The sequence below is a fragment of the Dama dama genome, chromosome 9 (assembly GCF_033118175.1).
Source record: "Dama dama isolate Ldn47 chromosome 9, ASM3311817v1, whole genome shotgun sequence".
Classification (NCBI taxonomy): domain Eukaryota; kingdom Metazoa; phylum Chordata; class Mammalia; order Artiodactyla; family Cervidae; genus Dama; species Dama dama.
In genome coordinates, this window is record NC_083689.1 from 110,446,084 (window position 1) to 110,469,992 (window position 23,909).

Consider the following 23,909-nt stretch of genomic DNA (forward strand, 5'->3'; position numbering starts at 1 on the left):
CTCCCCAGTAGAAATTTTAAATGTAGGCTCTGATCAGTGTTGAACTAGATGCAGGTTTTCTCCAATTATCATTCCTCCTTTCCTTAACAGCCTTGACTGCGCTTATTGGTACATCAGTAGCAGTGATATGTTCAAAGTGATCTCACATGCTGAGCCTAATTCCAGTTTTAGATATCAAGTGAAGTATTATTTTTTAAATGTTGAAAATGTCTGGAATAATCTTGGCCTTGTCTACTCATGACAAGATGGAATGAAAGGGAACTAATTTACACTTCTCCCTGAAAAAGAATATGTGTGTGTGTCTGTGTATGTGTGCACGTGTATGTGTCTCTGTATGTCTGTGTGTGTGTTTGTGTGTGTCTCTGTATGTCTCTGTGTGTGTCTTTGTGCCCATGTGTGTGTCTGTGTGTGTGTCTCTGTGTGTGTCTGTGTGTGTGTCTCTGTGTCTGTGTGTGTGTGTCTCTGTGTGTGTCTCTGTGTGTCTCTGTGTGTGTCTGTGCACGTGTGTCTGTGTGTGTGTCTCTGTGTGTGTGTGTGTCTCTGTGTGTGTCTCTGTGTGTGTCTGTGCCCATGTGTCTGTGTGTGTGTCTGTGTGTGTGTCTCTGTGTGTGTGTCTCTGTGTGTGTCTGTGCCCGTGTGTGTGTGTCTCTGTGTGTGTGTCTGTGCCCATGTGTGTGTGTGTGTGTCTCTGTGTGTGTGTCTCTGTGTGTGTCTCTGTGTGTGTCTCTGTGTGTGTGTCTCTGTGTGTGTCTCTGTGTGTGTCTCTGTGTGTGTCTCTGTGTGTGTGTCTGTGCCCATGTGTGTGTGTGTGTCTCTGTGTGTGTCTGTGCCCGTGTGTGTGTGTCTCTGTGTGTGTGTCTGTGCCCATGTGTGTGTGTGTGTGTCTCTGTGTGTGTGTCTCTGTGTGTGTCTCTGTGTGTGTCTGTGTGTGTGTCTCTGTGTGTGTCTCTGTGTGTGTCTCTGTGTGTGTGTCTGTGTGTGTGTCTGTGCCCATGTGTGTGTGTGTGTGTCTCTGTGTGTGTCTGTGCCCGTGTGTGTGTGTGTCTCTGTGTATGTGTCTCTGTATGTGTCTGTGTGTGTGTGTCTGTGTGTGTCTCTGTGTGTGTGTCTCTGTGTGTGTCTGTGCCTATGTGTATATCTGTGTCTGTGTGTGTCTCTGTGTGTCTGCGTCTCTGTGTGTGTGTGCATATGTATATGTGTGTGTCTCTATGTGTGTCTGCATCTGTGTGTTGGTGACAAGGTTTCAGACTGGATGTCAGGCTGCCTGGGTGACCCCTGAGGAGGGTTCTTGGGCAGCCCTGCAGGGAGGGAGAAACCCAGAGGGGCCGGGCAGCCTCCCCGAGGCGAGGAGACAGAACGGAGTCTGGGAGGCAGAGGCCAGAGTCCACCAAGCAGGTGCCGGGGAAAGGGTGGTCTCCGGGGAGCTGCAGGTAGTCCCTCCCCGGATCTTCAACTGAGCAGACTGTGCGTGAGAAGGAGCAGCCCACGGCCAGGACAAGAGCCTGGGGTTAGAGGGAACGCTACTTGTAGCTCACACAGGAGTGGGAAGAGAAAACAAAATTAACAGTTTAAATGCAGACTGCAAAAGGATCAAACTATTCTCAAGTAGCGCGACTTAGCTGCACCCAGAACAAAGCTAAAGAAGATCGCAAATGCATCTGTGTTTGTCAAACAGCCAGCAGGACAAAATCACAATATGCCTAGTGAAAAATTATGAGGAATGCATGCAGAAGGCACACCTAGAGTGAGACTGCATGAAGGCAGGAGGACATTCAGTCAATAGAAACAGACTTGGAAGTGACGCAGATGAGGGGCTTCCCTGCGAGTCCAGTGGTTAAAAGTCCGCCTGGCAACAGTCCCCGCTCTAAAGGAATTTCTCTCTTACTATGATAAGCAAGTACATAATTAACTGTGATAACAGTATGAGAGGGTTATAGGGATATGAAGATAGTGCTGTGGGGGGACAAAGAAAATATTTGTTCTAATTGTGGGATTAGAGGGAAATTTCATAGAGGAGGCAGTATGTAATCTGGAATGAAGTGTTCCTGGTGGTGTTGCTGTGGTAACAAATTACCCCCATTCCTGGTGGTTTCAAACAACCATTTTATTCTGCTCATATATTCTCTGGGTCAAGACTTCAGATAGGGCACAATAGGAATAATAGTCATCTGCATTCCGTAATATCTCAAGACTCCAAAGTTTGGGAGCTTGAGAGCTTGAGGCAAGGATTGTTCCAGGGAGTCTTCCTCCTCCTGTCTGACACTTGACATCTGTCAACTGGACTCAGCCGGGGCAGTCAACTTGAACAGCCGCACTTGGCTTCTCCACGTCACCCAGTTTTCTCACAGCCCTGAGGTCTTACATGGCAGCGTAGGGATCTGAAAAAGAGTCTCTAGCAAGCCAGATGGGAGTTGCAGTGATTCTGTAATCTAACCTCAGAGGTCACACACTGGCACTTCCGCTGCACTCTTGTTGGTCACCAGTCAAGTCAAACCAGATTCAAAGAGAGGAAATGAAGCTCCTCTTCTGGATGGGAGCGGCAGTATTCTGGAAGAGCATTTGAGATGAGTGATACTGTTTAAAGAATCTTTAGAAAATATACTTTGGTACATGAAAGATTCTTATTATTTGGGAACCAAATGAAAATGCATACGGCGTGATTTACAAATAGTGAATAAAGCTATGCAGCGAGAGCATGGTGAGACTGGTCCCAACATGAGGTATAGCCAGAAATTGGAACAGATTTTGAAGGGCCTTTAATTTTCATGTTGAGGAGATTAGACTTTAATTTACAGGCATTCTGGAACCCTTAAATTGTTTATATTTTTAGACTAGAGGATTGGCATGAGTTAATCTTGTATTTTAGAGAGATGACCCGGGTACGGGGCTGTTTGTATAGACGCAAATGTTAATAGTGTCAGTTGAGAACGGGAAGGATTATACTAAGTGGTGAGAATAAAAGTGAAAATAAAGAGGAGATATGAGATATATTCTGGAGATAGAATTATGACTGATTGGTCAAGGCCAGGAAGAGAAAGGAAGACATCAGAGATGAAATAAACGCAACCGCCCAGAACCTGCCCTTGTCCGGCACGCGTTCCTCGGCCCCGAGGTGCTCTACAGGCGGAGGTCCCGGGCCGCTCTCCATCAGGGCCGTGGATCTCACCGCCAGTCTTGGCCAGGCCTGTTGATCTGTAGTAGTGGGTACAGTCCTCATTTCTCGCGTATTCTGCTGACAGTTCTGCAGGCGTCACAGAGTCAAGGTTGAGGATAAAAGCAGTGGTAGTGTCAGAGCTCTTGCAAATGTGACACGTAAGTAGATTGTTTACTTTGACATCTTACTTACATTTATGTATATTGGCACTAAGCTTTCTGAGCAAATACATGCAGCTTAATTTTCATCCCCAGTAGGAGAACTGTAGTCAGAATACCATTTTCTTTTTTTAATGTCAGGTTTTTCTTTGTCCTGTTAGATTTTTAAAGAGATTCACGCTTCCTCTTACCAACTCCTGAGACATTATCAATTAACCACACACAGCCCATCGAACACAGCATAGCTGTAATTAAACTAAATTACTGTGCGGCAGCTTTCATTACACAGGGACACAGTTTTTATTAGGACCATAGAGAGAGTTTAATTACATGTCTAGACACCCCCTGAATTCATGGCCGCGGTGTTATCTTTGTCTATTTAAAAGAGAATTTGAGCTTTTGGTGATTTCACTTTTTGAAAGACCTAATGGTAAGATAAGTTTGGGAGTTTTTTCTTTTAATTCCACATTCTACTTCAATGCATATTTGATTTAAGAACCATTTTTACATCTGTGGATGTAAATGTTTCCCAAGAAAAGTGTAGAGAATTTCCCTTGGTCATGTTTGATATACGTTTCATTGCATCCAAAAGCTTTCAGTTTGAAATACGTCCCGGATCTCCTCTCTTACCTTATTAACGCATAAATCACGTACTGTGGTCTGAAGCATGGACACCTCATCAGAATATTTCCCGCTTCTCCATGCCTGTGAAGGAGCTCTGCTCTTTGCCGGAGGACGGCGTGCCCTTGACGCGTACCCGCACCCTCCCAGTCCCGTCTGCCCAGGACGCGGAGTCGTCTGTGTACCGCTCCTGAGCTGGGCCAGCCTGCAGGTCCGGGCGCCCCCTTTTCCCGTTGTGCCCCAGCCTGACCTCTCCTCCCTCATTGCAAAAGCACGTGTGCAACTTCCTTCTCCGTAACTGCAGATCGTTTCTGGGCCTTTTCCCAAGCTATTCACTGTCTCCTGAGTGTCACCTCTTTTAATTGGTTAAACCATTTCCATTGCCTCCATCCCTAAAGACTTCATCTTTCCTGAAATCTGATCATATGCATCGGAAATAAGAGAATGGAATTATCACAGGCTTATCCTTCCTAAACAATCTCAGAAGTTGCCTCACAAGATGCACTTGCTCTGACTTTGCATACAAATACATTTTAGACACTGATTTGTTTGTAGATGACATGTACATTATTTTAGTTTTCTTTATATTTTTGTATTCTGTTAGCAGAATTTAGCAGAATACAGAATTCTGTGTTCTGTATTTTGTATTCTGATTCTGTCTAAATCAGAACACATGACTTTTTCCATCATTTTTTTGCTCCATAATTTATTATTAAGTGAACGAGTTAATAATTGCTCTTGATAGCAATGATTTTTTGAAGTCTTCAGTGAATGTTTTAGACTTGGGGTTGAATCTAGGGAAAATAGTACAGGTGAAATGATATTTCCACCATAAATAGATTAAATAGACTGTTAGGCTAAATAGGCTAAGTAGACTGTTCCTCAAATATGTACTTCATAGGACTTCTATAACATACACATATACAAATAGACAGGAAATTAATTTCAACCTGTTAAAAGCACCGATGTTTCCCAGTTTGATTCTGTACCCAGGAGGCTCATATCAAAGTCAGAAATGAGGCTTGGAGTCTGACTGTTCTTCATGACCACTTCTCCCATCACCTACTCTAACATGACACCCCAGGTTTGTCTACCCAGTGCCATTCATAATTACCCTCTCTAGAAAAAGGGTAATTATTCTGCTTTCTTTCCCCATGACATCGCCACTCCAGCAGGCATTTTCCTGTAAAGCTTTGCTGTATCCAAACACTGCAAGCCACATCTGTAATCTAATAACAGTGCTCACGTCGGAACCTCCTCCAGGGTCAGCAGCAGGTCCGGTCCTCAGGACCCCCCTGGGGGTCCAGGGGGCTCTTCCGTTTGCAGACAGAGGTCTGTGGGTGTGCTCACTCCTCACTACTGTGTCACTGGCTGGGCAGCTCAGCTCCATTTTATTACAATGGCCAGTACAGTTTATGAATGTTTTAGACGTGAAGGAAACTGAAGGGAAAACTAACAGACGAATCTTCAAGTGTCTTTCCCTAAACTCCCCTGCGGCTTATGTTGTACTGCATACTCAGGTAAACTTCAAAGGATACAAAGAAATTAATTCAGCCATAACAATCAACTTAATACTGCTACAGAAGAAAAAAAAAATGTAATTATTCAAAATGTCATTTTGAAGATGAAACCCTTTTGTCCGATCTTATAGTTAAAATATTCTTTCTGGATTTTGGCTTTTCTCAAAGTGATGCTATAAATCTCATTTATCTAATTGATACTCACTGAGAACCGCTGAGGTGACTAAGAAGTATTATCCAGTAAGTATAGTATGTTTCATAAACACATAGATGTCTTACTTCAGCTAAATGTATCAAACTGATGTTGCTATGGAAATACATCACTATAATATAAGCAGAAGAATTTAAACTTCTGCCATTGATAATGGCAGATGAATAAAAGGTACAGATTGCCATCATTCTTGAATATGTAACTGTAAGTTCTTGACTAAAGAGTAAAATAACATGCTTGTCTATAGGAAACTTGATTTATTTAATGTTCATTCAAAAGTATTGATTGAGTACACATTTAGCATAGGGACCGTACAGTAAAAACTAGGTATCTGGGGATCCAGGTGAAAATGTCCTCGTCTTTATGGAGTTTTCAGTCTAGCGAGGGAGATGTTCCTTAACATAAAGCTTGCAGAGAAATAGACATGATGTAAAGAAAAATAGAAAGCATTGTGAGAGCACATGAGACCGTGTGTGCGTAAGAGAGCATGTTAATCTGGGACAGCCTCCCCGAGGACCTGACTTATAGTTGAGGGTGAGGATGAGGAGAGCCGGCCTAGTGCGGAGGTCGTCTGTGCTGAAAGCGGGACCAGCGGGAGAGGGGGATGCCGGCGCGCCTGCGGGCAGGGGGCGGGAGGGCCTGCAGCAGCCCCAGGGCGGCGCCGGAAGACCCCCAGGGCCCCGGAGAGGGGGCGCGCGCAAACAGCAGGCTCTGGGGCGCGGCGGCCGGTCCACGCAGCGTGAGTCGTCACAGCTGCTCGCTGTGTGATGACTGGGAGAAGCATGCTGAGAAGGTTCCAGATCCTAACTGCGGCAAACTGCCTTTTCTGATGTCTAAACATTGTTACACATTGTAGCAATTTCAGCCCTTGTTTGACTCAGACTTGTTTCAACAATGAAGAAGGCTGATATGTAACATATTCAATCTCCCTGTAATTTATATTTCATCTTCTTGGAAAGAGAAGTTTTGGTAAATTAAATGAAAAATAAAGCTATTAAAGTGGAAGAAGAATTTTTTAAAAAGCAAGGAGAAGGAGAAGTAAACAGTGTGAATCAGGCTGATTAGTGCAGTTGGAGCTTCTCTGTCACCGGGCTGCTTGGCAGCCAAAGCTGAAGGAAATGGAATGAAATAAAAGGCAAGTGTTTTCTGATCAAAGTATCCTTTGATACTTCAGAAAAGAGCAAATATTCCAAATCTCAAAGGATTTCTAAATGCATTTTATAAGAGACATAAAAGAACAATGATAGAGTCCCAATAACTACTGTTTGTGAAGTAGAATATCTACTCCATGCTAAGGGTTTCTCACTGCAGCCTGCAGAGTGGACACTGCAGATGAGAAAGCTGAGATTTAGAGGGTTGGCAAATTGCTTAAGGTCACACAGATAATAAATAGTATACTTGGTGTAAATGGCCCCAGAGCACCTCTCATGATGTTACTCCTTAATAACCATTTCAAAAGCAATATCTCAAAGCTTTATACGCCTTATTTCTTGTATTACCCTTGATCAAAACCAACAGTGTGATACTGAAACAGAACTCAGCTAAGATATGCCTTTGGTACCAAGACATTAAATTTATTATTATAAGATCCTTAAAAAGTATTTGTTTCCTATTTTGATTAGTCTACAGATAAAATTATACTTGTCATTTAATGCTTTCTTTCTAAAAAGAGAATGCACTTTCTAAAAATTGAGCCAGTAAATTAGTTGTGTGCTTCTCTGCCTCTGAGGCTGTCTGTTTCTCCTCCTCCTTCTTTTTATTCCAGTTTTAATTAAATTCATACACATCTGGTTATTTGCTCTTCCAGTTTCTTTATTAAAAGTTACTGTTACTTAAGATAAACTTCAGTAATTAGGTGCTACAATTTTTGTCAGATTCATTATTTCTTCCCGTTAAATTGTTGGATTTATATAGAAGACATTGTAGGTCTTCTCCCAAACTGTTGTTCAGATTTTCAATATGTTTCCTTGCTTGTCCATGATTTACTTTAATTGTTATTACCTCTAACACTTGGTTTATTCTACAATGGGCTTCCCTGATGGCTTATTCTAGAATATCCAATAATCTTATTTTTTAGTTTTTTTAATCCTCTTGTCTATTTATGTTGACTCTCCATGATTTAAATAATCTGCAGCTAAGATTGAGAATACCTTGATAAGGTCTATATCTTTGTGATTAGGTATTTCTTAATCAGTTCTATGTCATTCATATGATATGGTAAAATGTCTTGATGCATTTTCCTATGAGTACACAATTTTGAGAAGCATTTTTCACCCTTAATATCCTTTTCTTCCCCACTTCTCTGTGCAGTGATCTCACTGTATCAAAATAAGATTAGGATTTGTTGAGATTAGAAGGGTATATTTTATTTAAAACCTAGTTTGAAAATAAAGCGCAGTGTTCCTATTATTCAGCTCGTGGTTGTTCAGTCGCTCAGTTGTGTCTGACTCTGTGACCCCATGAACTGCAGCACGCCAGGCTTCCCTGTCCTTCACTGTCTTCTGGAACTTGCTCAAACTCATGTCTGTTGAGTTGGTGATCCCATCCAACCATCTCATCCTCTATCATCCCCTTCTGCTCCCGCCTTCAATCTTTCCCAACATCAGGGTCTTTTCCAATGAGTCAGCTCTTCCCATCAGGTGGCTAAAGTATTGGAGCTTCAGCTTCAGCATCAGTCCTTCCAACAAATATTTAGGGTTGGCTTTTATGACTTCTGATACTGTAAGACAGAATTTTTCAAAGATATTCTAGGGATTTTTTTTGAGGGTCACTGAAACCCCTTTCAGAGGGTCTGTGAAGTCAAAATCATTTCATCATAATATGAAAGCATTTTTCCTTACTTTCCAGTAGTCATGTATGAATGTGAGAGTTGAACCATAAAGAAAGCTGAGCACCAAAGAATTAATGCTTTCAAACTGTGATGCTAGAGAAGACTCTTGAGAGTTGCTTGGACTGCAAGGAGATCCAACCAGTTCATCCTAAAGGAAATCAACCCTGAATATTCACTGGAAGGACTGATGCTGAAACTGAAGCTCCAATACTTTGGCCAAGAGCCAACTCATTTGAAAAGACGCTGATGCTGGGAAAGATTGAGGGCAGGAGGAGAAGGGGACGACAGAGGATGAGATGGTTGGATGGCATCACCGACTCAATGGACATGAGTTTGAGCAGGCTCTGGGAGATAGTGAAGGACAGGGAGGCCTGGCGTGCTGCAGTCCATGGGGTCACAAAAAGCTGGACACAACTTGGGGACTGAACAGCAACAACATGGTATGTGGTTTTGCGATAGAGAAAGAAGTGGATGTGATAGTCCAGCAGTTTTCTGTTAAACCAGAAATGAAAGAAATTTGTAAAACTTTAAAATAGTGGTATAGTACTCACTAGTTTCATATCTTAGAAAATAGTTATTCATATTTTAAAGTGTGTATATTGTCATGAGTTTATTGTTTTATTTTTAAATTAAAAGTAATTTTTTGATTTCTAAGTTCTAACCATTTGCACAGTAACTAAATGTTAGGTAGAGCTCACATAAACAAAAGCTCTTTGAGGTTCTTAAAAATTTTAACTGTAAAGAAGTTCTGAGGCCAGAAAGTCTGAGAACCGACGCTCTAGAAGCGCAGCTACTTCCGATGACTGTGTCTCCTTGGGGCAGGCAGAAGATCATACTCCATGTTTGCCTTCTTCCTGGCTTCCCAACTGGAAATAATGTAAAGGTTAAAAGTAGTAACTATTAAAAAAAAAAGTAGTAACTATTGATCAAAGGCAATCAGTGGGTCTAAGCAAAAATAAAATTGCCATTTTGTCAATAAAGTCTCCCACATATCTGGATGATTATATCATGAGTATTAATAATCTTTCTACACCAAGTTGCTTACAGCAAATGATCCTTGCCTCTGTCTTTAGAAGTCGGGATCAGGACTGTTAGCATTCATTCCATTATTTGCTTTTCAGTTTGTTCCTCTGGTAGTGCGTGACTCCTAGATCTATTATTTTCTATAAAACTCTTCTTCTCTTAGCTCTCCTTTTGGAGTGCCAAATGATGTTTTGTTTGTTTTGTCTTGCTTTTTTAAAATTTCCACTTAAAACACATAACCACCATTTTTGTTCAAGAAAGCCAGAACAACATTTAATGAAAATCTTTATATAATTAGTACTTTGCTAAACCAACACTTGTCCCTTCATCTCATTTGTTGTTACTGTGTCACTATTTTCAGCATCATTTTCTTCCCCAAGCTATGGAGCTTCTAAACTGGGTTAGAAAATCAATATTTTCTATTGATTTATGCAATTCTTAGATATGTTCCAAAGTTATTGTATGAGACACTCACATCTTTGCCTTTCACACTCCAGATATACAAGATATAGTATGTTCCTCCTCAGGGGTGCGGTGTTTTCTTCCAGGGTATGTTTGAGCCTGAGTGTGGTCCTCTGCCACTCTCATTTCTCCTCCCCCTCTTACTAAATACCTTGTCTCTCCTCCATTTTTCTCCCCTCTTCTCCTTCATTTGTATTTTCATCTCATCCCCACACTACACAGTCAAGCAGTAAGTGGTTCATGAGCTCCTGCTTGGGAATCCTGCATGGGCAGATGCCCAGATCTGAGCCCACCACCACAACGTCCAACTGTGACCTTGTAAGGCTCTCTCAGCCTCTTTATCCTTCAGCTTTCTCATCTGCAGAACAGGAATTATGTGACTTCCATCATAAAGCTGCTGTGAAGTTTAAGTAAGCCAAGAGATCTAAATGGTGTTTATAATGGTGCGTGGAATGTAAACTAAGTGTTCAGGACACGAAGGGCAGTATTGTTGTTGCTCAGTCGCTCAGTCGTGTCCAACTCTTTGCGACCCCATGAACCGCAGCACGCCAGGCCTCCCTGTCCATCACCAACTTCCAGAGTTTACTCAAACTCATGTCCATCGAGTTTCTGATGCCGCCCAACCATCTCATCCTCCTTTGTCCCCTTCTCCTCCTGTCCCCAATCCCTCCCAGCATCAGGGTCTTTTCCAATGAGTCAACTCTTTGCATGAGGTGGCCAAAGTATTGGAGTTTCAGCTTCAGCATCAGTCCTTCCAATGAACACCCAGGACTGATCTCCTTTAGGATGGACTGGTTGGATCTCCTTGCAGTCCAAGGGACTCTCAAGAGTCTTCTCCAACACCACAGTTCAAAAGCATCAATTCTTAAGCGCTCAGCTTTCTTCACAGTCCAACTCTCACATCCATACTTGACCACTGGAAAAACCATAGCCTTGACCAGACGGACCTTTGTTGGCAAAGTAATGTCTCTGCTTTTTAATATGCTGTCTAGGTTGGTCATAACTTTCCTTCCAAGGAGTAAGCGTCTTTTAATTTCATGGCTGCAGTCACCATCTGCAGTGATTTTGGAGCCCAAAAAATTAAAGTCTGACACTGCTTCCACTGTCTCCCCATCTATTTCCCATGAAATGATGGGACCAGATGCCATGATCTTAATTAGCTACCTGATATTGATCTAGTGTAAGGAGTGAGCTAGACCTGGTTAGACATGTGCAAAAGCAAAATTTTATTTTTTCTCACTGTTGCTGTGACGGATTAACCCTGTAAATCCATTCTTCTCATCAGTAAATAAAATTTCAGGCCATGCCCTAATTTTTCCAGTGCCTTTTGGAGAGGAAAAGACCAGAATTTTATTTTTTCCTTTTTTTATTGAAGTATAGTTGATTTACAATGTTGTGTTGCTTTCTGCTGTCCAGCAAAGTGATTCCGAATATTAAAAAGTGATTCTTCTTTATATTCCTTCCATTGTTGTTTATCACAGGATTCTGGATGCATTTCCCTGCACTGTGCAGTAGGACCTTGTCTATCCATTCTGTGTGTAATACTTCACATCTGCTGATCCCAACGCCTGGTCCATCCCTCACCCTGCTCCTTGACAGTCACAAGTCTTTTCTGTCTGTGAGTTTGTTTCTAATTCCTGAATAAGCTCATTTGTGTCACAATCTAGATTCCACATATAAATGATAGCATACGGTATTTGTCTGTATCTTTCTGACTTACTTCACTTGGTAGGATGGTCTCTAGTTGCATCCATGTTGTGCAGATGGCCTTGTTTTCTTCTTTAACGGCTCAGTAGTATTGCTTTGTGTGTGTACGACATCTTCCTATCCACTTATCTGTTGATGGACGCTCATGTTTCCATGGTGCGGCTATTGTGCTATGAACACAGGGGTGCACGTATCATTTTTTATTGTACTTTTGTCCAGATATATGCCCAGGAATAGATTGCAGATCATATGGTAATTCCAGTTTTAGTTTTTGAGGAACCTTCATACTGTTTTCCATAGTAGCTACACCAGTTTACATTCCCACCAACAGTGTAAGAGGGTTCCCTTTTCTCCACACCCTCTTCAGCATTTGTCATTTGTAGGCATTTTAATGGCAGCTGTCCTGATTGGTGTGAAGTGGGACGTCATTGTAGTTTTGTGTTGCAGTTCTCTAATAATTAGTGATTATTGAGCATCTTTTCAAGAAAAGACCAAAATTTTAGACTCACCCAGTTTTAAATTTCTTGCCTCCCCACCTTGGGATCTGTAATTCATAAACATAGTGGTATGGATTCCTGTTGGTTTCTGCTTTTCTTCTTCTCTTTTCCAACCAGCTAGATGCCGACTGTGGTTCTTCCAGGACTGGGATGTGAAGGCTATGATGAGGAGCAGGATAGGAGATAGGGGATTATATCTTGGTCTTCCCTGGGCTGGTACTGGTGAGCTGGTACAGTGATCTCTGGTTGTGGCAGGTTACAAATGCCTGTTGTCTTCCCCTATGGGTCACCTTTGATAGCTCTGCAGGGACTCTTTGCAGGACAGTTCTCTCACTCCGGGTGATCTGAGTGGCCCTTCAGCTGCCTGCTGTCACTGCCCTCGGGTTCTGCTTTCTGTGATGCCAAGATGAGGTGGCATCACCCCTGCGGGGGGCACTCCAGCAGAAGGACCTCCTCTGGGGACCCGCGTCCAAAGCCCTTCTGCACAGTCCACTCCGGGTCCCTGAGAAACGTGCTTCTCTGTCCAGCTGTCAGGGGAGGAAGCTGAGCCTCACTGAGACCCTCTCCCCTCGATCACCTGCTCCAGCTGTTTCCCAGTTTTGTCATGAGTGAGCCAGGCATCAGTCCCATTCCTCAGACCACTAAGTGACACGTGTCAGGCAGCCCTGAAGCTTTTTATTTCCTTTTACTTGGCTTGAGTAGAAAGAAAGAAAGAAGGACCTCCTCCCTTCCTCTATGCCACAGGAAAGGAGAAAAGCTGCAGCACCTTGGCAACTTTTTCTCTTAATGCAACAGAAAGACAGGCAAAGGATTTGAATGGGCAATTTATAAAAAGGAAAGTGTATAAAGAGAAGCTAGACTATATGAGTAAACAGAGAAAGACAAATTAAACCAAACTTAACATATAATTTTTATCTTCCATCTCAGCAGAAGTTAAAAATATAAACTTGGTATTTAGATATTAGGAAAACATATACGCTTACACTGTTTATGTGAGTAAATGTTGTTGGAGTCTTTTAGGAAAGTGATTTTGCAGTACATATTAAAATTAAAAATCTGTATACCTTTTGACCACACCAGACCTGCTTTCAGGTATCTATGCTAGAGAATATCAGCAAAAATGCTCACATTTGTAAGTATTGAAGGTTTATTACTGCATTAAAAATTTGAATGTCCATCAAAGTGGAAATAGCAAAATAAAAAGTGATATATCCAACAAAAAATGAATACAAGGGTTAAATAAAATAAGTTATGGTGACATATGGGAAAAAGTTTAAAACATGTTAAAAAAATAAAAGCAGCGTGAAAATTTTTATTAGTGATACATTCATGTAAGAAAATGGAAAAATCAGGTATATTTCTTTGTATGCATGTACTCATATTTGCAAATGCATAGAGAAAAGTTCAGACCATTTCAAAGTGGTGAATGATTACTTTTGGAGAGGACGTAGACTTCCCCTGGAGGACAAGCAGGGTCAGGTAGAACTTTAACATTCGCAACAAAAATGTGCTACATGTGTGATTACACATGATTTACAAAAGAATTTAAAATATAATAAAATGAATGTTAGAGGTAATCTTTAAGATAATATCAATGATAGCTGGATATACTAATCCTCAAAGAGCCTATGAAAGCATTTATTGTCATTAAACAATATTTATCATGTTAAAGGTAGTTCTCTATAGTAATTGATTACTCACGTCTAAATGTCTGTTCAAACAATAATTATGAAGTCTTTGCTATGGTTGTGAACTTCTAAGATGACACATAGAATTATGTCTTTCAGATAATAAATCAGACAAATTTCAACACAGGGCATGTTGACTTTATCATTTATAATAATAATTAGCCAATTTGAGCTGATATGATAATATGCATATGAGAACTGTAATCAATGTCTCTGAGAAGTAAATATTTTATTGGTGGCAATAGCTTCTATACAATTTAAGTTGCATTTCATTTTTAGGAAGCTACGTATAAGCTATTCTCAAATGACATATAATTTAAAATGCATTCACCTTTATGGTGTTTATTTTTAAATTTTAATATGTGTGTGTTTGAATTATATAACTAAGTAAAGATTACTATAATTCTGGAAAGATTACCTATAAATGTTGGCACCATAAATATAATTACATGACTGTTACTTCATTATTGTCCATATTTAGTACCTACATGAAAATGGGATTGTCCATCGTGATCTCAAACCAGAGAATCTTCTCTATGCAACTCCAGCACCAGATGCGCCACTCAAAATTGGTAAGGGTATTTCTTGATGTCTTTTTATCCCTGTTCCCAAAGCAGAAGAGATTTATTACGTGGAATTTGTAAATATTGCTCTGTCCGGCTTTGTCTCCATTCAGTTTCCTCAAATAACAAAACCTGTAAAGGAATGATACATTGTTTTGGAAGTCTGTACTCCTTCCTAGAATATTAGCTTGAATTAATGTGTGCAAGTTGGTACTTTATAGCTGGACACACAAAGGAATCACAGCCCTTGGAAAAGACAGGGGCTTCAGGAGCTGACCTTGTATTTTGAAGATAAGTTTATTATAGAAGAAAATCACAGATTATGTAACATTTCCTTTTGGTTATCGACTTTTATCACAAGTTAGTTGGAGCTTCATTTTAGATAGTGAAGAACTCTGACACAAAATGCTTAGAACATATCCGTGTACTCTGGCTCTGAGTCATTTGTTTATATGAACAGAGATGAATTGAGATCTCTATTTCTCAACGTGCAGGCCACAGAACGCCGGTCCTCAGTGAACAAGGGGGGTGAACCCCTTGCGGGGATGAGTATGGAGGTGCTGGGTTTGGTCAAGGAAGTCAGGGAACGCTGAGTCAGCTAAGCAAGGCTTCATTTCTGCAGGGCTTTCAGAAAGTTGTAAGTGCTAATGTGTGGACTTAACATCTAAATTAATGTCTGTAAGGCTCTTCCCAAGCCTTATTTAACTCTGGAAACCTTGATTTGTATTTTTTTTTCCCCCAGTAAGAACTTGAAGAACTACAGAGATGATTTGGAAAGTTCTGATCTACCCAGAGAGATCAGTAAATCAGCATTTTAGAAAAAAAATGTATATTAAATTTTACTTTCCTTGTCCCATACAAAGCAAATCTTTGTTTACAAAAATAATTATAAAGTCTAGTTTAGATGAAATCTCCTTTGGAGAATCTGTTCTACATCCTCTGAAGGGCACTGCTCTCTTGGCGCTGTCCTTTATAATGCTAATCTAATGAGTTCACTGCATTTATGTTAAGGTATTTGAAAATTAAGTTGTACATATCACGGGAAAGCTCAGACAACATAATATACTTTATGAATACCAGAACCTAAAGAAAAAATGCTGACGTCCTGCTGGGCCACCAGCCTGTTTTCTTGGTCACTCCTGAAAGGCAGCAAGCAGCAGGAGGCTTCTGTTTGTTGCTTCCTTTAACAGCATTTTCAAAGATTTTATCCTTAAAGAGATTTCTTTAAATGGATGGATAGATACTAATTTAGCCGGGAGAGCCTTCCTTTCTGAAGGACTTCCTGCTGCTGCTTCTGATAAAGATCAGCACTCCATGGAAATTCGGGTTTATCTTTGAAGTCTAAAATGGCATCAGTTCTCCACCTGCCTCTCTTGAAGAATGCCCTTGAACTGTTTCTTCATGTTTCCTGGGTGAGAGAGATATAGCCCAGCAAATAGAGTATAATGATAGCAACTTTTGATCATGTTTCATCTAGGTAATATTCTGAGAAATAAATAAAAAGGATTTTTGCACAAAGTTACATGTTCCTCAAATGAGAGTAAATTCTTGTCCATCAAATACACTAAAGAATGAAACTATTTATTTTGAAGCAGAATAAACCTTTGATATTTCTGCTCATTTTCTTGACATTTAAGAAAGTCTAATTTTTTTATTTTAATTTCCTCCAATGGATTGAAAGTTCTGATTTTACTAGTAATTCTATGCTGTCCTTTAGAGTTAGTTTCAAATCTTAGAATTAACATTATACAAAATAGATCCATTGCATCTATTATTTCCAGAAGAAATAGCTTATTTACTAAAAGCTAATTACAGAGAAAAGATAAATATTGGAGTCATGGGGTAAATTTTTTTCCAATTTAAAGCCAGACTTAAATTATTATTTAGTTCTTTTAGTTTACTCTCCCCAGTGACTGTCCTCTGTATCCACCCCAATATCAAATACCAAAACAAACAAGTTTTGCTTTGAATAATAAAATAGTAATCTGTTATCTTATAAAAGCTGAGAAAATACTCATTTCATTAATTTTTTTTCTTGTCTTCTAGCTGATTTTGGACTCTCCAAAATCGTGGAACATCAAGTACTCATGAAGACAGTATGTGGAACCCCAGGATACTGCGGTATGTTCTTTAATACTGATATTCTACTTGTGTTGTATTAAAAGTCCTAATATCTCTATGTGAAGCACAATTTGATTATGAGTCTCCATGAGGAAGGCATTTATAAATGACACTCAGACTACCTCTTGTTCTGCATGAGGGGTTCAATTATGTTGATTTTAGGGCACCACTGCAGGACAGGAGGGAGGGGGGACCCAGGAGAAGGAGCAGGGGCACTGCGCCTGGGACCAGGAGAGGGGACAGGAGCTCTGAGCCTGGGGAGCAAGAGAGGGGACAGGAGCTCTGAGCCTGGGGACCAGGAGAGGGGACAGGAGCTCTGTGTCTGGGGGACCAGGAGAGGGGACAGGAGCTCTGCACCTGGGGACCAGGAGAGGGAACAGGAGCTATGTGTCTGGGCACCAGGGGAGGGGACAGGAGCTCTGTGTCTGGGGACCAGGAGAGGGGACAGGAGCTCTGCACCTGGGGACCAGGAGAGGGGACAGGAGCTCTGAGCCTGGGGACCAGGAGAGGGGACAGGAGCTCTGTGTCTGGGGGACCAGGGGAGGGGACAGGAGCTCTGTGTCTGGGGGACCAGGGGAGGGGACAGGAGCTCTGTGTCTGGGGACCAGGAGACGGGACAGGAGCTCTGTGTCTGGGGGACCAGGGGAGGGGACAGGAGCTCTGTGTCTGGGGACCAGGAGAGGGGACAGGAGCTCTGAGCCTGGGGACCAGGAGAGGGGACAGGAGCTCTGTGTCTGGGGACCAGGAGAGGGGACAGGAGCTCTGAGCCTGGGGACCAGGAGAGGGGACAGGAGCTCTGTGTCTGGGGGACCAGGGGAGGGGACAGGAGCTCTGTGTCTGGGGACCAGGAGAGGGGACAGGAGCTCTGTGTCTGGGGGACCAGGGGAGGGGACAGGAGCTCTGTGTCTGGGGGACCAGGGGAGGGGACTGGAGCTCTGTGTCTGGGGGACCAGGGGAGGGGACAGGAGCTCTGTGTCTGGGGACCAGGAGAGGGGACAGGAGCTCTGTGTCTGGGGGACCAGGGGAGGGGACAGGAGCTCTGTGTCTGGGGACCAGGAGAGGGGACAGGAGCTCTGTGTCTGGGGACCAGGGGAGGGGACAGGAGCTCTGTGTCTGGGGACCAGGAGAGGGGACAGGAGCTCTGTGTCTGGGGACCAGGAGAGGGGAAAGGAGCTCTGCACCTGGGGACCAGGAGGAGGGAGAGGAGCTCTGCGCCTGGGGACCAGGAGAGGGGACAGGAGCTCTGCGCCTGGGGACCAGGAGAGGGGACAGGAGCTCTGTGTCTGGGGACCAGGAGAGGGGACAGGAGCTCTGTGTCTGGGGACCAGGAGAGGGGACAGGAGCTCTGCGTCTGGGGACCAGGAGAGGGGACAGGAGCTCTGCGCCTGGGGACCAGGAGAGGGGACAGGAGCTCTGTGTCTGGGGACCAGGAGAGGGGACAGGAGCTCTGCACCTGGGGACCAGGAGAGGGGACAGGAGCTCTGTGTCTGGGGACCAGGAGAGGGGACAGGAGCTCTGCACCTGGGGACCAGGAGAGGGGACAGGAGCTCTGAGCCTGGGGACCGGGAGAGGGGACAGGAGCTCTGCACCTGGGGACCAGGAGAGGGGACAGGAGCTCTGTGTCTGGGGACCAGGAGACGGGACAGGAGCTCTGAGCCTGGGGACCAGGAGAGGGGACAGGAGCTCTGAGCCTGGGGACCGGGAGAGGGGACAGGAGCTCTGCACCTGGGGACCAGGAGAGGGGACAGGAGCTCTGTGTCTGGGGACCAGGAGACGGGACAGGAGCTCTGAGCCTGGGGACCAGGAGAGGGGACAGGAGCTCTGCACCTGGGGACCAGGAGAGGGGACAGGAGCTCTGCACCTGGGGACCAGGAGAGGGGAGAGGAGCTCTGTGTCTGGGGACCAGGAGAGGGGACAGGAGCTCTGCACCTGGGGACCAGGAGAGGGGACAGGAGCTCTGAGCCTGGGGACCAGGAGAGGGGACAGGAGCTCTGCGTCTGGGGACCAGGAGAGGGGACAGGAGCTCTGCACCTGGGGACCAGGAGAGGGGACAGGAGCTCTGTGTCTGGGGACCAGGAGAGGGGACAGGAGCTCTGCACCTGGGGACCTGGAGAGGGGACAGGAGCTCTGAGCCTGGGGACCAGGAGAGGGGACAGGAGCTCTGCACCTGGGGACCAGGAGAGGGGACAGGAGCTCTGTGTCTGGGGACCAGGAGAGGGGACAGGAGCTCTGTGTCTGGGGGACCAGGAGGAGGGACAGTAGCTCTGTGCCTGGGGACCAGGAGGAGGGACAGGAGCTCTGTGCCTGGGGACCAGGAGGAGGGACAGGCGCTCTGTGTCTGGGGACCAGGAGAGGGGACAGGAGCTCTGCGCCTGGGGACCAGGAGACGGGACAGGAGCTCTGTGTCTGGGGGACCAGGAGAGGGGACAGGAGCTCTGCGCCTGGGGACCAGGAGAGGGGACAGGAGCTCTGTGTCTGGGGACCAGGAGAGGGGACAGGAGCTCTGTGTCTGGAGACCAGGAGACGGGACAGGAGCTCTGTGTCTGGGGACCAGGAGAGGGGACAGGAGCTATGCACCTGGGGACCCAGGAGGAGGGAGAGGAGCTCTGAGCCTGGGGGACCAGGAGAGGGGACAGGAGCTCTGAGCCTGGGGGACCAGGAGAGGGGACAGGAGCTCTGAGCCTGGGGACCAGGAGGAGGAAGAGGAGCTCTGAGCCTGGGGGACCAGGAGAGGGGACAGGAGCTCTGCGCCTGGGGACCAGGAGAGGGGACAGGAGCTCTGTGTCTGGGGGACCAGGGGAGGGGACAGGAGCTCTGTGTCTGGGGACCAGGGGAGGGGACAGGAGCTCTGTGTCTGGGGACCAGGAGAGGGGACAGGAGCTCTGTGTCTGGGGACCAGGGGAGGGGACAGGAGCTCTGTGTCTGGGGGACCAGGGGAGGGGACAGGAGCTCTGTGTCTGGGGACCAGGAGAGGGGACAGGAGCTCTGAGCCTGGGGACCAGGAGAGGGGACAGGAGCTCTGTGTCTGGGGACCAGGAGAGGGGACAGGAGCTCTGAGCCTGGGGACCAGGAGAGGGGACAGGAGCTCTGTGTCTGGGGGACCAGGGGAGGGGACAGGAGCTCTGTGTCTGGGGACCAGGAGAGGGGACAGGAGCTCTGTGTCTGGGGGACCAGGGGAGGGGACAGGAGCTCTGTGTCTGGGGGACCAGGGGAGGGGACAGGAGCTCTGTGTCTGGGGGACCAGGGGAGGGGACTGGAGCTCTGTGTCTGGGGACCAGGAGAGGGGACAGGAGCTCTGTGTCTGGGGGACCAGGGGAGGGGACAGGAGCTCTGTGTCTGGGGACCAGGAGAGGGGACAGGAGCTCTGTGTCTGGGGACCAGGGGAGGGGACAGGAGCTCTGTGTCTGGGGGACCATGGGAGGGGACAGGAGCTCTGTGTCTGAGGACCAGGAGAGGGGACAGGAGCTCTGTGTCTGGGGAACCAGGGGAGGGGACAGGAGCTCTGTGTCTGGGGACCAGGAGAGGGGACAGGAGCTCTGTGTCTGGGGGACCAGGGGAGGGGACAGGAGCTCTGTGTCTGGGGGACCAGGGGAGGGGACAGGAGCTCTGTGTCTGGGGGACCAGGGGAGGGGACAGGAGCTCTGTGTCTGGGGACCAGGAGAGGGGACAGGAGCTCTGTGTCTGGGGGACCAGGGGAGGGGACAGGAGCTCTGTGTCTGGGGACCAGGAGAGGGGACAGGAGCTCTGTGTCTGGGGACCAGGAGAGGGGACAGGAGCTCTGCGTCTGGGGACCAGGAGAGGGGACAGGAGCTCTGCGCCTGGGGACCAGGAGAGGGGACAGGAGCTCTGTGTCTGGGGACCAGGAGAGGGGACAGGAGCTCTGCACCTGGGGACCAGGAGAGGGGACAGGAGCTCTGTGTCTGGGGACCAGGAGAGGGGACAGGAGCTCTGCACCTGGGGACCAGGAGAGGGGACAGGAGCTCTGAGCCTGGGGACCGGGAGAGGGGACAGGAGCTCTGCACCTGGGGACCAGGAGAGGGGACAGGAGCTCTGTGTCTGGGGACCAGGAGACGGGACAGGAGCTCTGAGCCTGGGGACCAGGAGAGGGGACAGGAGCTCTGCACCTGGGGACCAGGAGAGGGGACAGGAGCTCTGCACCTGGGGACCAGGAGAGGGGACAGGAGCTCTGTGTCTGGGGACCAGGAGAGGGGACAGGAGCTCTGCACCTGGGGACCAGGAGAGGGGACAGGAGCTCTGAGCCTGGGGACCAGGAGAGGGGACAGGAGCTCTGCGTCTGGGGACCAGGAGAGGGGACAGGAGCTCTGCACCTGGGGACCAGGAGAGGGGACAGGAGCTCTGTGTCTGGGGACCCGGAGAGGGGACAGGAGCTCTGCACCTGGGGACCTGGAGAGGGGACAGGAGCTCTGAGCCTGGGGACCAGGAGAGGGGACAGGAGCTCTGCACCTGGGGACCAGGAGAGGGGACAGGAGCTCTGTGTCTGGGGACCAGGAGACGGGACAGGAGCTCTGTGTCTGGGGGACCAGGAGGAGGGACAGTAGCTCTGTGCCTGGGGACCAGGAGGAGGGACAGGAGCTCTGAGCCTGGGGACCAGGGGAGGGGACAGGAGCTCTGTGCCTGGGGACCAGGAGAGGGGACAGGAGCTCTGTGTCTGGGGGACCAGGAGGAGGGACAGGCGCTCTGTGTCTTGGGACCAGGAGAGGGGACAGGAGCTCTGCGCCTGGGGACCAGGAGACGGGACAGGAGCTCTGTGTCTGGGGGACCAGGAGAGGGGACAGGAGCTCTGCGCCTGGGGACCAGGAGAGGGGACAGGAGCTCTGTGTCTGGGGACCAGGAGACGGGACAGGAGCTCTGTGTCTGGGGACCAGGAGACGGGACAGGAGCTCTGTGTCTGGGGACCAGGAGAGGGGACAGGAGCTATGCACCTGGGGACCCAGGAGGAGGGAGAGGAGCTCTGAGCCTGGGGGACCAGGAGAGGGGACAGGAGCTCTGCGCCTGGGGGACCAGGAGAGGGGACAGGAGCTCTGCACCTGGGGACCAGGAGAGGGGACAGGAGCTCTGTGTCTGGGGACCAGGAGAGGGGACAGGAGCACTGCGCCTGGGGACCAGGAGAGGGGACAGGAGCTCTGTGTCTGGGGGACCAGGAGAGGGGACAGGAGCTCTGAGCCTGGGGACCAGGAGAGGGGACAGGAGCTCTGTTTCTGGGTGACCAGGAGAGGGGACAGGAGCTCTGCGCCTGGGGGACCAGGAGTAGGGACAGGAGCTCTGTGCCTGGGGACCAGGAGAGGGGACAGGAGCTCTGTGTCTGGGGACCAGGAGAGGGGACAGGAGCTCTGCGCCTGGGGACCAGGAGAGGGGACAGGAGCTCTGCGCCTGGGAGACCAGGAGAGGGGACAGGAGCTCTGAGCCTGGGGACCAGGAGGAGGGGACAGGAGCTCTGTGTCTGGGGACCAGGAGAGGGGACAGGAGCTCTGCACCTGGGGACCAGGAGAGGGGACAGGAGCTCTGTGTCTGGGGACCAGGAAAGGGGACAGGAGCTCTGCACCTGGGGACCAGGAGAGGGGACAGGAGCTCTGAGCCTGGGACCAGGAGGAGGGACAGGAGCTCTGAGCCTGTGGACCAGGAGAGGGGACAGGTGCTCTGTGTCTGGGGGACCAGGGGAGGGGACAGGAGCTCTGTGTCTGGGGGACCATGGGAGGGGACAGGAGCTCTGTTTCTGGGGACCAGGGGAGGGGACAGGAGCTCTGTGTCTGGGGGACCAGGGGAGGGGACAGGAGCTCTGCACCTGGGGACCAGGAGGAGGGAGAGGAGCTCTGAGCCTGGGGGACCAGGAGAGGGGACAGGAGCTCTGCGCCTGGGGACCAGGAGAGGGGACAGGAGCTCTGCACATGGGGACCAGGAGAGGGGACAGGAGCTCTGCACATGGGGACCAGGAGAGGGGACAGGAGCTCTGTGTCTGGGGACCAGGAGAGGGGACAGGAGCTCTGTGTCTGGGGACCAGGAGAGGGGACAGGAGCTCTGTGTCTGGGGACCAGCAGGAAGGAGAGGAGCTCTGAGCCTGGGGGACCAGGAGGAGGGACAGGAGCTCTGTTTCTGGGGGACCAGGAGAGGGCACAGGAGCTCTGTGTCTGGGGGACCAGGAGAGGGGACAGGAGCTCTGTGTCTGGGGGACCAGGAGAGGGGACAGGAGCTCTGTGTCTGGGGACCAGCAGGAGGGAGAGGAGCTCTGAGCCTGGGGGACCAGGAGGAGGGACAGGAGCTCTGTGTCTGGGGACCAGGAGAGGGGACAGGAGCTCTGTGTCTGGGGGACCAGGAGAGGGGACAAGAGCTCTGTGTCTGGGGACCAGGAGGAGGGAGAGGAGCTCTGAGCTTGGGGACCAGGAGGAGGGACAGGAGCTCTGTGCCTGGGGACCAGGAGAGGGGACAGGAGCTCTGTGTCTGGGGGACCAGGAGGAGGGACAGGAGCTCTGTGTCTGGGGACCAGGAGAGGGGACAGGAGCTCTGCGCCTGGGGACCAGGAGAGCGGACAGGAGCTCTGTGTCTGGGGGACCAGGAGAGGGGACAGGAGCTCTGCGCCTGGGGACCAGGAGAGGGGACAGGAGCTCTGTGTCTGGGGACCAGGAGAGGGGACAGGAGCTCTGTGTCTGGGGAACAGGAGAGGGGACAGGAGCTCTGTGTCTGGGGACCAGGAGAGGGGACAGGAGCTATGCACCTGGGGACCCAGGAGGAGGGAGAGGAGCTCTGAGCCTGGGGGACCAGGAGAGGGGACAGGAGCTCTGCGCCTGGGGGACCAGGAGAGGGGACAGGAGCTCTGCACCTGGGGACCAGGAGAGGGGACAGGAGCTCTGTGTCTGGGGACCAGGAGAGGGGACAGGAACTCTGTGTCTGGGGACCAGGAGAGGGGACAGGAGCTCTGTGTCTGGGGGACCAGGGGAGGGGACAGGAGCTCTGTGTCTGGGGACCAGCAGGAGGGAGAGGAGCTCTTAGCCTGGGGGACCAGGAGGAGGGACAGGAGCTCTGTGTCTGGGGACCAGGAGAGGGGACAGGAGCTCTGTTTCTGGGGGACCAGGAGAGGGGACAGGAGCTCTGTGTTTGAGGACCAGGAGAGGGGACAGGAGCTCTGTGTCTGGGGACCAGGAGAGGGGACAGGAGCTCTGTGTCTGGGGACCAGGAGGAGGGAGAGGAGCTCTCTGTCTGGGGACCAGGAGAGGGGACAGGAGCTCTGTGTCTGGGGACCAGGAGAGGGGACAGGAGCTCTGCACCTGGGGACCAGGAGGAGGGACAGGAGCTCTGTGTCTGGGGGACCAGGGGAGGGGACAGGAGCTCTGCGCCTGGG

The 23,909-nt window shown here is 48.3% G+C and overlaps 1 protein-coding gene across 2 annotated transcripts in view; it reads left to right on the forward strand.

Moving 5' to 3' along the window:
• Positions 1 to 23,909, forward strand: part of CAMK4 (calcium/calmodulin dependent protein kinase IV) — a 251,198-nt gene that overhangs the window by 194,343 nt on the left and 32,946 nt on the right. For both annotated transcript variants that reach the window (XM_061152135.1, XM_061152136.1), the window contains 2 exons: positions 14,353 to 14,443; positions 16,481 to 16,555. In XM_061152135.1, the coding sequence (XP_061008118.1) occupies positions 14,353 to 14,443; positions 16,481 to 16,555 (166 nt within the window). The remainder of the gene's footprint in view (positions 1 to 14,352; positions 14,444 to 16,480; positions 16,556 to 23,909) is intronic.